Source organism: Taudactylus pleione, unplaced genomic scaffold (genome assembly GCF_031769625.1).
Source record: "Taudactylus pleione unplaced genomic scaffold, aTauple2 ptg000090l, whole genome shotgun sequence".
NCBI lineage: Eukaryota > Metazoa > Chordata > Amphibia > Anura > Myobatrachidae > Taudactylus > Taudactylus pleione.
The window spans coordinates 571,767-587,145 of record NW_028284492.1 but is presented as its reverse complement, the minus strand read 5'-3'; the positions used below and the strand labels follow the sequence as shown (position 1 = coordinate 587,145).

Sequence of the window (15,379 nt, the reverse complement as noted above, 5' to 3'; positions counted from 1 at the left end):
TTTCAATTGATTGGTGATGTATGGGGGCATTTAGTGAATGGTCTAAAAATAATACAGGATACAAAGCTAACAGTCCAGGATTAAAATATGTAATTCAGCAGGAGGTCATTCACTAAAGGGTGTAAGCCCAGGACATATTAAAAAGTTCTGTCTTAAAGGGTAGCGAGTGCCTACAAGACACCTACACAGCACTGGTACTGTATCTTAAAAACTGTAAACAGATGTAAAAAAAAAAAAAAAAAAAAAAGGAGGGTATAAAAATGCTCTCTAACATTTCAGCAAACAGATTGGTTCTGTATTGGTAATTTCTTTGGCTGCCGATTAGACAGACTTGCTGTCTATTTTACAAAACACTGGCATGATTTCCTCAGATAAAGGGGGGTATTTTTCAAAGATTGGAGACAGATAAAATAGTGAGAGATAAAGTACCAAACCAATCAACTCCTGTCATTTTTCAAACACAGCCTGTAAAATGTAAGCTAGAAGCTGATTGGTTAGTACTAGAGCCGGGTGGAGCCCAGAAAGAGAAATTCCCTTGGCCTCCCACACACAATGCCCCCCACAGCCTCACACACTCACACAGCCTCACACGCTGCCTCCACAGCCTCACACACATACACGCTGCCCCATAGCTTCACACACACTGCCCTCTACCTCACACACTCACGCTCCCCCCATAGCCTCACACACCCACACTGCCCCCATAGCTTCACACACTCACACTGCCCCCAAAGTGTCACACACACGCTGCCCCCAGAGAGTCACACACACGCTGCCCCCTACCTCACACACACACACACTGCCCCCCCCCATAGCCTCACACACCCACACTGCCCCCATAGCTTCACACACCCACACTGCCCCCAAAGTGTCACACACACGCTGCCCAGGGCTATCCAAAATTTATATTTTTAGGGGGATTGGAGCAGGGTTCAGGTGGATTGTGGCAGTTTGTACAGATGAAGAGCGAAGTTTATTTAGCATCACATGGAAAACAGTGGTATATTGTTTATCATAAGATATATACAGTGGTGGCCAAAATTGCAGACACTTTTTGAAATTTGAATGTTTATCAACTTTGAATACTTATAAAAACTTTCACTTCACGCAGTGCAATGATTCATATATCAAATGAAAAGAAATTTAATGCTGAATTCAACACAATAAACAGAGGTCAAATATTTGCATCCTGCGCGAGTCATCCTGGCAATGGCCGCACTTTACGGCAGTCTGTATTTTAGCTGAATTTTGTTCGCAGCCCCATAGGGTTGCGAGCAAAATTCTGCAAATTCGGCCCGCGAAAGGTGCGAGGTGCTAGTCCGTTGCCAGCGTTTTAACTCTGTTGCAACGGCAACTCACACCCTTCGCGGCTAATTGGATTGACCCCAATGATTGACTTCGATAGTCAGTGCCCTGCCGTCAGACTAGGCGGCGCTGCCGGGTGACAGCCGCAAGGCAAAAGACATTAACCCTGCCAGCCTGTCCTTTGAACCAACACTGGTTAGTATTTTATCTCTTATAATTTTAACTCTCTCCAATCTTTGATAAATATCCACCTAATGTTCAAGAACATTTTTCCCAGCTCTTATATTTTTAGAAAAGACACAAGTTCTGCGGCGCACAGTGTAAGAGCTCGCACAGCACTCCAAATGATTTAGAACTGCAAAAACTCAAGAAAGAGGAGGTGAAACCAAGCAGGAACGATAAAAAAAAATAAAAAATCAGATGTTAGCTGTTGAATCTTAGCAGGTTGGGATTGTGATAGTACCAAAAGATACATACTGTATCTACTTTCCAATTTAAAATCAAAACGTGCAATGTGGAAAAGATAAACCTTTATTATGAGATTTAAGTAATTAAAAACAGGACTTGTTATATCTCCATTGAAGCTTTCTCAATTAGAAATAGCACTTGTCAGATATGCCCCTTCAATCTCAATGTTGAGATCAGGGAATGGGGAGTCTGCAACCAAATGGATAGTGGACCAGCCCCCCCTTTTATAAATGTCTTACGAGAAATCTGTGTCTCATATTGTAGACGTTTTGTAAATTTCAATTCGCACAAGAAATGAATGTCAGTATTTAGGAAACACACAGCATATTGTATTGGAATAAATATTATATATATATTTTTCATATATTTTTTATTTCTATATAATAGAATGTGCACATAATTGCTGATTGTATGTCATTTCTGGAGTACTTACCTTCACTCTAAAAAGATCTTCTGATAATTTACTGGCTTCTTCTGCAGTCACAGCTCCAAGCTCCTTTGCTTCCTTAAAAAGCTCATTTACAATTTTTCCTGGGGAATGCAGTCTAGAATCACAAAGGAAAAGACTTGGAATGTTCAATGATGTAGTAACGGGATGTAGTCGGCATCCCGGCGCAAACAATGCCGGCACAGAGAATCCCAGCGGCTGTGATCCCAACGGTGAGTATTATGGTTATGGTGCGTACAAACGATAAGATAAAAATGCACGATATGAACGATAACGATATCGGCTATATCGTTATCATTCAGATCGTTAATTTTTTGGTGCCCAACGACCAGTGATGCGTGGACACTTATGGACAATAACGATATCGACCATCGCCCGTGCATGCATGCCAACCTGTACGATATCGACCAGGTTACATAGGGTTCGTCGTTGCTGGTGTGCTGGATGAACGATAACGATCATCCAGCCACCGGGAAGGTGCGGGAAAGGTGGGGTAGGGTTAAATTGCTTACCTGCATGCATCGGGATTTCCATAATCAGGATTCTGGCTCAGGGATTATGACCACCAGCATTGTGTGCGCCAGGATCGCATACCCAACCCATACTAACTTAGTAAACCTAACAGTTAATAGATACAGAATTAATAGACTCTCTTGAAAAAGTTTTGGGATACAAAACGAAACGCGTTGACTGTGACCGCACATTTACAAGAGCCTGCTGACTTAGCTCCAACCAGCTGAAATAATCCACCAGCAAAAGGAATGTGCCCGGTAATTATCTGCATATCAGTGAGGGATATTATAGCAGTGAGCACTGCATCCACAGACTTCAATGCATTGTGGGCTTACACAACTTTATCTGAACTTGTACCTCACCACTTCCGGTCACGGTGCAGCTTCAAACATCAGACCACGGTAAACCATCTAGACTGAAGGACTGACACACTATTGGGGGAGACATGAACCTCCTAAATTACCAGATCCTTCAGCTCCTGAACACAGGTTATTTTTCTGGATTGTCTCAAGTGTCGCTCTTTACTATGCAGCCAATTCTGATAAGTATCTGTTCTAGAACATGTATTTAAATTTCATTCCATGCAGCTTCGTATTAACTTAAATATTGGGAGTTATTGGTGAACCAAGGCTTTTTACTTTTGTAATTTATAAATTTTACTCTGCTATTAACTCTTAATTATAAGTGTATATTTATATGTTAAATTATTTAGTATTTTACGACAGAGTATTATTTATTCATTATTTATCATATATCAACTTTTTACACATATACCAAAATATTTGGTTAACTTATTAATTGCTATCCACCAGCGCTGTTATAAATTGTGTGTATATAGTCTATATTATAATTAGCAGCTGGTGCAACAGCTAATTATTTGAAGCTCCGAAGTATGTGACGATAGCGTTCCCGCTAGGCTGTTTTAGCGGGGTGCCGCGCCCTGCCCTATTTCTAAAGAGAAGAAAGCACCCTGTCCTCCGGCGGGGCGCCGTGCTGGAACAGCCTGCGGGCTCTGTCCCATCCTGCGGGCCGCAGTGTCCCGCCGGTGGGGAAAACGGCGGTGCAGCGGTCACCGTCGGTGAATGGATGCCAGGCGCATGCACCCGGCATCCATTCACAGTGACCGCAGCGCTTGGGGGCTGCCCGTAAGTGCCGGGAACGCCCCCAAGAGAGACGGAAAGGTGACGCGTCATACAGACACACCCCCTTTTCCTTGGCCTTCGGCACGCGCAGAAGTGCCCTTTCTCTAGGTCCGGCGCCCTGCCCAGCGCCAGACGTAGAGTGAACACTGTGAAGACATTCACACACAGGGCCTGATTCAGCATGGATCGCAGCTGCTAAAGCGTACACAGATGGATGATTGTTGCGTACTGCGCATGTATCACTGTGGCCGTAGGCACCACTGCGATCGCAATACGATCTCACAGACCACGGGGAGCCATCGCAGAGTGATTGACAGGCAGTGAGTGTTTGGGGGTGGTGATGGGGGAGTGGTCGGAGAAACGCAGGCGTTTGAACGCTGTTGCAAGGGTGTGCATAAATTAGCCAGTGTGATTGCATACGCAGCTTGAGTACGTACTGCATGCAACGAGGTTAGCAATTTCAAAGTAAGGTCAGCACTGCTGTAATTCTAAGTGAGGGGCGATGTTACTGATGTTTATAAAACAACATATATTGGAAGCCGCACTGAAAAATATTCTGCCGCTGTAGAAAAGATGATGGGGTAAATTTACTAAAGTGAGAATTTTTAGAAATTAGGTTTAAAAGTGATGTTGCCCATAGCAACCAATCAGATTATAGCTATTATCTTCTAGAAGGTGCTAGTTAAATGTTAAGTAGAATCTGATTGGTTGCTATGGGCAACATCACTTTTAAAACTCACTTCTAAAAACTCTCACTTTAGTAAATTTACCCCGATGTATCTCTACAAATAAACCTATACACGACTATACATATAAACACACAAATGTCCAAAATGATCTGAAGACCTCAGTCTGACTGACTGGTAAATCCGTGGTGCTCCCCAGAGTCTGTTTACAATGTATAAACCAGGAGAAAAGGAAAAAAGGACTCTTTGTGGGTGCACACAATAGGTGTAGAGATTGGACGTATAAGCCTTATAAAATGTAACTTTTATTGTATATAGTTAAAAAGATGAGCAAACTATGAAAAGACAAAAGACGTATTTTCATAGTTGCACATCTTTTTAACTATATACAATAAAAGGTACATTTTATAAGGCTTATACGTCCAATCTCTATACCTATTGTGTGCACCCACAAAGAGTCCATTTTTCCTATTCTCCTGGTTTATGGAGGATTGCAAGGTATTACGGATGGGAGATAGTGGTAGTGGGAGGCAGTGGGCGTATCTATGCTAGCCGAGCAACGGCATTGCGATAGCATTCGTTAGCATATTTTTGCAGCAGACCTGCGTGCGAATACGGAGCTGCAATCGCAGTAGTGATCCTTACTGAATCAGGCCCATATTCTTTCTGGTTTTATATTTAAAAGCGGACCTCACCGCTATCACAGTGCCCCTTGGGTTTATTAGGCAAAGTGTTGTTTTTGGTTTATTGATAGAAAAAGAAGGCAAAGAAAGGCAACAGTGACTGCGAAGGCTGTATTAAAATTAGAGGTGTGCAGGCTCGGTTCAATTCGGATTTTCCCGAAAAATTTGGATCTTTTCTGCCAAATTTCGGATCTCAGAAAGAGGCAAAACCTCATCTTTCATGGACAATGAAAGATAACATTTTGTCTCTTTCTGAGATCTGAAATATGGTGGGAAAAAACCGAATTTGCCGGGAAAATCCGAACCGAGCTTGCACATCTTTAATTAAAATGCAAACTGACAAAATTATTGCTTTACCTTTCAAGGGAACAAGCTTGACCAGGATCCAGCAATGTAAGACGCATGTCAGACTCTGATGAATGTTCTCCATATCCATCCTCACATAAACTTTCCAAGGCCAACTAAACAGGAATACAGCAGAACCATCATTATCCATGGCACTAGCCAACTGCATCTGAGAGATCAGGAAATTCATCCATTGGCAGACACAGAGCTACATTACAGCGTCACCAGACCTCCTGGAATTAAATAGCAAAACAGCTGCTAAAAAGGAAAAGAAATGTAATCATGCATTATAGAAGTGTAGGTTGTACAGCTCTGCATGACAGTTTGGCTCTCAACTTCCACATAAGTGATGAAAGTATAAGCTGCTGCTACATAAAAGTGACGGATGGCTTATACACACTTAAACAACTAAGAACCCTGCTTTTATTGTTTCCTCACAGAAGACAGTTTATATTAGCAGCTCTGCGATACCATTTACAGAGCTGAAGGGAGGAAACTCAGGCCCCTTTATGGCCGGATGGGAGGATAAGGATGGAGCCATGGGCTCCACCCGCACTATAATCTGCCATTGCCATGACCAGGCTACAAGAAGGGAGGGTAAGTATACTTACCCGACCCCTGTCAGGATACCAACCATCGGGATGCTGCTATCGGTATTCTGACAGGAAGCATCCCGACAGTCGACATTACCCATTGCCTAGTCACCTACACCAATAGTGACACTCCTTAGTGCGCCGCAGCAAGCAAGCTACATGATAGTTAGTATAGCAGTAGTGGGCACAATACACGCAGCCCACCGATAGTGACACTCCTTAGCTTAATGCTATGCAGCAAGCAAGTTACATGATGGTTTCAATAGCAGCAGTGGGCACATACACGCAGCCTGACAGCCCACCTACACTGATAGTGACACATCTATGTGCCCTGCAGCAAGCAAGCTACATGATGGTTAGTATAGCAGCAGTGGGCACAATACACTAAGCCTGACAGCCTACCTACTGTACACCATTGTCATAGTTGAGAATCGAACTTAACACCTTATGCTATGCAGTCTGTCACCTTACCAATTGAGCCACCTGCTGGTTAGTATAGCAGCAGTGGGCACATACACACAGTCTGACAGCCCACCTACACCAATAGTGACACATCTGAGTGCCCACAGCAAGCAAGCTACATGATGGTTAGAAGTATAACAGCAGTGGGCACATACACGCAGCCTGACAGCCCACCTACACCTTTAGTACAAAGCAGTGAGCAGGCTACATGATGGGTAATATTTAGGAAGTGTGGGCAGTGGGATGATGATGCATGGCACACACAGACAGCCCACATACCCAGATGGTAGTGGATAGATCCCCTTCCGTATATGTACCCTGACATCATCAGTTACTGTCCAACGTCATTCCCTACTATCCACGTGGACATAGGCGGGGGGGGGATATAAACCTGTTAATGCACCGATACACCTGAGTGTCCAGTCCACTGTCCAGCAATGCAGTGAGCAGGCAGCATGCTGGGTAGTATAGCAGGTGGGGTGGTGGGTAATAATACGATGGTGCGTGGCACATACACGGATAATAATGATGACACACCTGAATGTCCAGCACAGACGGTCTCGGCGGAGGTAGTCCCGCCCCCTCCTCCTCCCCATTGCTCTCATCCTCACCGTTGTCACCTCCTCCTCCTTCCTCCACCGCCTGACCTTCAGCCCCGTCCAGCTCTTTCTCCTCTCCTTGGGACTCCTCGCTCTCCTCCATGTTGCGGGCAGCGGCAGACAGGTGCCTTCTGCCGTCGCCGTCTACGTCACCGCCCAATGATCGCCCTCTCCCCCCCCCCCTGACATGGCTGTCACCGGCCGGCGCGCTCGTCGTCATAGCAACGTCGTGTCACCAGAAAGCGCATCATGTTCCTGCTCTGCTGTGCGGCTTTGTCATGCTGTATTCTATAATTGTACTGCATGATGTGTGCTATGCACTGGATGTTGTATGCTATAATTGCACTACATGATGTGTGCTATGCACTGGATGTTGTATGCTATAATTGCACTACATGATGTGTGCTATGCTCTGCACGGTGTATGCTATAATTGCACTACATGATGATGTGTGTTATGCACTGCACGGTGTATGCTATAATTGCACTACATGATGTGTGCTATGCACTGCATGGCGTATGCTATAATTGCACTACATGATGATGTGTGCTATGCACTGCATGGTGTATGCTATAATTGCACTACATGATGATGTGTGCTATGCACTGCATGTTGTATGCTATAATTGCACTACATGATGATGTGTGTTATGCACTGCACGGTGTATGCTATAATTGCACTACATGATGATGTGTGCTATGCACTGCATGTTGTATGCTATAATTGCACTACATGATGATGTGTGTTATGCACTGCATGTTGTATGCTATAATTGCACTACATGATGATGTGTGTTATGCACTGCATGTTGTATGCTATAATTGCACTACATGATGATGTGTGCTATGCACTGCATGGTGTATGCTATAATTGCACTACATGATGATGTGTGCTATGCACTGCATGGTGTATGCTATAATTGCACTACATGATGATGTGTGCTATGCACTGCATGGTGTATGCTATAATTGCACTACATGATGATGTGTGCTGTGCACTGCATGATGTGAGCGTGCGGCTGACGCCGGTTACCCAGTGTTACTGCTTTGTTATGACTGATGCTTTACTATATCACATAATAGATTACTTTTTAAGAATATGCTGCTATAGGAAGGGGTTTGTCATGGACTTTAAAGGAAGTATGGAAATGGTGCACTGATGAATTCTATTTTTGTGTAGTCAGAACAGCACAGTTTAACCTCTACTTACAATTACATATCAGAAAATGTGGGTTCAGTAAAAAAAAACAATATTTCAATAGTTCAGGACAATATATAGTTGAACAATAACTTCCATCAGCAAATGTACAATATGTTTCAGTGGCAGAAATGGAATAAACTAGTAGTGAAAGTGTGAAGCTGTACTACTGTACTTCGTCACTAAACCTGTAGTATTCGGGATATGGGGACGGGGACCCCGTCATGGGGTACACAGGTGAAGAAAGAGAAGAAGAAGCTACCAGGTAGGTGGGGGATGGGAGATCTACTCCTAAAATTGAATTCAAAATTGATATATACATTATCTGCTGAAAAGGAGGGGGAAAGCAGAGAATAAGTCAAGAGCGAAATAAAGAAAAAAGGGAAAACCAAGTTTATGGAGCATACACATGGTCAGATTTGTCAGATGAACGATTTTACCAAAGTTTTGAACGATTTAACGATTTTTGACTGCATTAAAATGAATGGAATCGTCCAAGTCTGACTGCAAACACATCAGATGTCAGATATCGTTATCTGACAAACGGGAACGCGCATCGTTCATCGTCCATAGTTCAGGCATGTCAGATATGTCAGATTTTCCTTCAGATATGAATGACTGAACGATTTTTAAATCGTTATCGTTCAGATCTGAAGGAAAAATCTGACCGTGTGTATGCGCCATAAAACATATAAACTATGTTTATTTTTTGGTGATCTCACCAATTTAAAGATACTTTGCCCTCTGCAGGGAATGAGGCATTCAGACCGTCGACATCGTACATGCCGGGATGCTGACTACATCCCCACTGGAATGTATCATCCGGCACATGCAGGGGTGCCTGGAGAGCTGCTGCGCATGCGCCGTCCCACTGACTACACATGCACGGCTGCCATTGTCGTGCAGGGTTCCTGAGGAACACTCCGCCAGCTAATTATGCACGATGTAGCCCATAGGTTACAGTGGCTAACGTCATCTTCAGATGGTGTTGGCTGCGGGAGCCCAATATTTATAATGCATCGCATTCCGGAAGTTGGTAAATTTGGCAGCATCGCATCCCCCATAGAATGGATCACAGCGGTTATCGGAGATACCTGCTGTAGTCCCTCCTTCATACATCCATTGGAAACTTAATATTTGCTGTTAACCCCTGAATATGGGATATAGCCGCAAATATAGAATGATAAATGGGTCCCTTAATACTCCGTTTCAACAGTGACAAAAGCCACCGGCGCCCTCCTCTCTCCCCATTCACACCCTTCAGCACGGTATGCAGTCGGGAAGCCGGCAGACCTAATCTTGACAGCCGGCTTCCTGATTGTTCTATACCGGCAAGGGTCTAAAGATAGGCGTCGATATGCCGACGCCTGTCATTAGACATACGCTGGGAGCCCGACGCCCGGCATCCCGATCAAAGGGACACCGGGCGCGGATAGCTGCGGGAGGGGGTTAGGTTTAGGGTTCCCGGGGGGGCTTAGGGTTAGGCACCCCCCCGGGAGGTTAGATTTAGGCTAGGGGAAGGGGGGTTAGGCACCCATTAAGGAGGGTTAGCGGTAGAAATAGGTTAGTATATACTTACCTTTGACGATCGGGATTTCCTCCTCTGCTGGGATGACGCAGTCGGGATTCCAACTGCCGGGCATGGATCCGGCAGTAAATTAACCGATTCCTTCAGCACCCCCTTCCCTCCTATCGTTGTTTATTTATGCTTTGTATGTCTTGCCCAGTCTCATTAAGATTAATTGATGATTAAGGCACAGGATCCCAAACGTGGTCCTTGAGGCATGCCAACAGTTCAGGTATTAGAGATATCTATGGTTGAGCACAGGTTATTAAAAGCAAATTGACTGAGGTACTAATTATGTCACCTGTGCTCAACCATGGATATCTCTAAAACCTGAACTGTTGGGGAGACTTGAAGGCTGTGTTTAGGAACCTCTGGATTAATTGTTTACACACCCTATCACTCCAGACTATAGTCATCACCATACAAAACATGTATATCCATTATCACCTAATTAAATAATTCCTTATCCTATATCTTTGCTTTTCCAATAATAACATTGCTTATCTATATACATTGTACAATTCCCTTTATTATTATTGCACCTCTAATACAACAATTGCTTTTGATATATATTGTGCATTTTTACCCCAATATATAACATTGGGCCTGATTTAGAGTTGTACGGAAACCCTATGGTTTCTTTTTTTGATTCTGAAGAAAATTTATGAGTAGGAAGGGGAGGGGAGGGAGGAGGCATTTAAAAAAAATATTTGACACATTCACATCAGTCCTTGCCCCAGAAGAATCCTTGAGCGTCATGCCTGCTGCTGCTGGGAGTGGATTTTGTCATCCCAGAAGGGGACCAGGAAGACTTCTAGTAGTGCTTTCCACATGAAAAAGCAGTTTCCAACCTGTACAGGGACATTAAAAAAAAAACATAGTTAGTGGCCTCAAAGTGCCACTTAACCAGCACAGATATATGGACAAGCGTAAGATCTATGATTTAAGGCAGGGGTAGCCAACCCTGGTCCTCGAGAGCTACCAACAGTGCATGTTTTCCAGATCTCACAGAATATAGTAATAAATAATTAAATGTGTTGGTGAGTAATGAATACACCTGTGCACCAGCTAGATGGTCTGGAAAACATGAACTGTTAGTAGCTCTCGAGGACTGAGGTTGGCTACCACTGATTTAAGGCCTTACCTTGTGTCTGTCTTGAGAATCCTGCACCTGCTTCTGCTGCTAGAAGGGGACCCGGACCAGCAAGAGTGCTTTCCAAAAACGACTTAAATAATCCTTTGCAAACCTTCTGTAAAGGCATTTCCCAACCTGTACAGGGACATTAAACAGTTAGTGGCCTTCAAACTGACACTGTTCTCACTGTCCACTTAACCATATCAGATATGTGAACAAGCGGAACAGAGCATTAAATGCAACATTTAAAGTTTAAGGGCCTGATTCAGAGGCGCACGCTATTTGCGTGACCACAAACAGCTTGTGCAAGCGGCCTGGCGATGGTCGTGACCGCCGGCATTGCGAGGAGACCCTTGTGGTAGGGTCTTAGCACTCGCAATGCCAAGTGGACTTCCAGCCCTAATAGAGCCGGAAGTCCACTACTGACATCACTCGTGATGTCAGTAGGGTCACCCACAAACGACAGGCGTTCCTTCGGGAACGCCTCCGTTTGTTCAGCGCCCCCCCCCCTACAGCACGTACTGTTAGTGAAGTGGTTCCCAAAATGACTCTGAAGAGGTTCTTGTTCCTTGCCTGCACCATGCACATAGGGCCTGATTTAGAGACTTACACAATGCCAGCATTTTTGCAGAATGAGCAATTGTTTGCTATTATGCATGTGCAAGCTCCGCACTGCTTATGCACCGGTTACATTGCCATTACTCTTGTACACAGAAATCACTTGCAAAGTGAGTGACAGGCAGTCAGCATTTGGGGGAGGTAACGGGGGAGGGTTAAAAACACAGGTGTCTGACCATTTAAACGCCGTTTCATGGACGTGCATAAATTAGTCATTGTGATCGCCTTTAGAGTATGAGAGGTCTCTGGGCCTGATTCAGACCCGCTCGCAAGCGGGTCGATGTTCGACCAGTGCGCATGCGCACGACGGACCCAGCTCCATCTTGCGCATGCGCAAGACCCGGATAGCGACGGGCAAGCCGTCGCTATGGGTCTCGCTGCAAAGGGGGCGTGCTGTCGATGGTGAGTGACAGCACGCCCCCTTTGGTGGGCGTGCCGGGGGCGTGGCTGGCCAGACGGAGGCGTTCCCATGGGAACGCCTACCGTCTGGAGCCGGCCCCACTGACATCACAAGTGATATCAGTGGGAGTGCTTTTGGCTCTGATAGAGCCAAAAGCACTCCAGAGCTTGCGGCAGACGAGACCCTACCACAAGGGTCTCGTCGCAAGCCCGATGGTCTTGACCATTGCGACCATCTTTTTGGCCGCTCGCTATAGCTGTGGGTGGTAACCCACAGCAATGCGAGCGGCCATGAGGCCGCTCTAAAATCAGGAAGGACGGCCCTGATTCAGAGCGAGCGCTCTGTCAGAGCGTCCGGCTCTGAATCAGGGCCTCTGTGTGTGATGAGAGCTGCAGTGTTTCAGACAGGACAGACGTGACTTACATGCTGTGTGACTATCCAATGTGCGTCAGTAGTACCGATGTTTACGGTGTTGTACGTTGGGCGAATATGAGAAGGCAGCAGTGGGCATCTTTATGCTCGTCTATGCTTTGGAAGGCATTAGCTTATTTTTCAATGGAACGGGTGATATATCTATCAGTGTGCACTCAGCTTAACTCTCTTCTGCTCCACATATGGCAACTGCGACCAGAAAGGCCTCTGAATACTCCGGTGCTTAGGACAATGGTAACTAGTGGAGTGGACACATGCGGACCGACTGGTGCAGTATAAAATCAGAGAAATATTGGGCATCAGGAAGAAAACTATATTAGCAGTGCTTCTTTTCTCCCAGCACAATAAGCATAATGGCTGCATACTGTGGCACATTTAACACCAATCTCCTGCTGTATAAATCATGATAGTGACAGGCACAACTTCACCCACTTCCTACTGCCCAATACTTTCAGCAAATATGACAATCTCCTACTCTTTTACAATACTCAACGGTTGCAATAGGCATTATTTTGAGAATTCCCGCTGTACATGAGAGTTGGGTACGGGATGCTGGCGCTCAGGATCCCGGCAGTCAGAATCCTAATGCCAGGAAGCCTAAACTTAACCTCCCCGCAGCCTAAACCTAATCCCCCCCCCCCCCGCAGCCTAAACCTAACCTTCCCCCCTAGTGCTTAACCCTAAACCTCCCCTTAACCCCAATGCTTACTGTCGGGATGCTGGTGTCGGGATTCTGGAGCTGGCATTTTGAGCGTTGGCATCCCGACTGACAGGATTTAAACTACATCCGTATATGAACATCTGAAGAACAAGGCCACGGAAATTAATGCAAAGCTCTCACCCAGACTCCCTCAAAGCCATGTGGCCTCCCCTTCAAATATGGGGAAAAGGAACATGTTACACAACTTCCTCGATCAGAATTCCCCTCTATCCTTGCTGCCAGATGGCAACAGCCTCCCATTCCCTCCACTATAGGAGCACTCAGCAGGGGGCTATCTAACAGGGATCCTTCATACAAGTCATAGAAGCACTCACACAGCATGGGTATCTCTTCCCTATTTATAAGAGCTCCCTTCCTGAACTTCAGCGGTTGTCCTTTTTAGGGGTCTGGCTATGTAGAAGATTTTCCCCTGTCCACACACACTTTACATTGTAGACACGAAATAAGCAACCTTTCTCCCGTTCGCTGATAAGACTTCTCAGCATGGTCCCCTTACAACATAAGGACGTCCACCTTACCTTACACACATCTATAATACTTAGCAAGACTGCTAAACCATCGGTAACATCGAGTACCATCACAGCCTCACGCACAGTTGCACAAGCTCTGACCTTACTCAGATATTGCTAACCTCATCGCATGCTGAGTACTCAAGCTGCTCATGGCATCGCAGTGCCTAATTTATGCATGCCCTTGCAACGGCACTCCTGTGTTTCGCCAACCACCCCCAAACGATACTTCCTGTCAATCACTCTTTGATGGGTCTGAAGAGTCACTGCGTTTGCAGTCCCGATCATAGTGGCTGGTTCGCTCAATGTATATGCATGTGCAAATCGCAACAATTGGCATATTGCTTGCACAATCGCAGTTGCAATCCTTGCTGAATCAGGCCCAATGTCACCGGGAGACGGGGCTAAATCCTGGTAAAGACTTTAGAAATTACATATTGCCAGACAAAAAACAAGTATTTATTGCTTCTTATTGTTTTGTTCTATACCGCAAATGTTTATTACTAGCAATAACACTGCTATCACTAGTGGCGTTCCCCACCGGAGGTAACACCCTACACATGCTTTTTCATGGGGAAGCAAATTTAAATACCATGGAGGTAATTGTTCCGTTACTGCCATCTCAGGATATCAATAACATATGAAAATCATTAAAAATAAAATGCTCTATTTGTTGAAGTATTTGTTTTACATTGAAGGAATTTTCTTTTAACGTTTTATCTGTTTATTTACTTTACAAAAATGATCCTTGACACTGGAGAATGGCGTCTATACACAACACAAATGGGCCTGATTCAGAGCCACATGCAATGACGATGTTCTCTGAGTTGAGTGTTTTTTTGTATGCGTTACATAGAGTGTATGTATAAAGGCGCTATTGCGTTTCAGACGCATGGTAACAGAAAAGTCTGAGAAAAGTACAGGGTGTTCCTGGCTGATGACTGGGAGGTGGCTAAACAGATGAACGGAGATGGTCTGTGTTATGGGCGTGTTACAGTCACGACACTGAAGTATTTGCCTATACAGATGCTCAATCGTTTATTTTGGAGGCCATATGCAGATGGAAAGTCTGCACCTGCTATAAGGCTGGAACCGATGGTGTCTAAAGACGCACCAGGCGATATTACAGCATCTACAGATGCTGACAGTGGGCGAAGGGCCATAACTAATGTGGTGCCATGAGGGCGGAACACTGGCCGCCCACCACAATTGGGACGAGAGCACTGCGCAGTAGGTGGTGCGGTGTCGGTGTCCTGTCCAGCAGTACCTGACTGCAGGTCCGGTCCAGTGAGTGACAGCGGCGGGCAAGCGGCAGCAGGTCCTGGCCAGTGCCACTCTCAGTGAGTGAGTGACTGACAGGACAGCTCCAACTACCCTCCTTAAATGTGATGTAGTGAGAATGCCGGCAGATGGGATGCCGGCTGTCAAAATCCCGACATCGGAAGCCTGACCCGGGACTAAAGATAGGCGTCGAAATCCCGACACCTATCTAAATCCCGATGCCAGAATCTCGACAGACGCCATCCAGAACGAAGCTACACCAGGGCGTCTTAGCT

The 15,379-nt window shown here is 45.3% G+C and overlaps 1 protein-coding gene across 2 annotated transcripts in view; it reads right to left on the bottom strand.

Annotated features, from left to right (window-relative positions):
* The window catches only part of UBXN2B (UBX domain protein 2B), a 34,226-nt gene extending 26,879 nt beyond the window's left edge, over positions 1 to 7,347 (bottom strand). For both annotated transcript variants that reach the window (XR_015878045.1, XM_088469309.1), the window contains exons 1-3: positions 7,183 to 7,347; positions 5,603 to 5,706; positions 2,207 to 2,318 (exon numbers count right to left, since the gene is read on the bottom strand). Coding sequence is in view for 1 of the 2 variants with exons in the window: in XM_088469309.1 (XP_088325435.1) it covers positions 2,207 to 2,318; positions 5,603 to 5,706; positions 7,183 to 7,347 (381 nt within the window). In the remaining variant the exon portion in view is untranslated. The remainder of the gene's footprint in view (positions 1 to 2,206; positions 2,319 to 5,602; positions 5,707 to 7,182) is intronic.
* Positions 7,348 to 15,379: the final 8,032 nt, after the last annotated feature.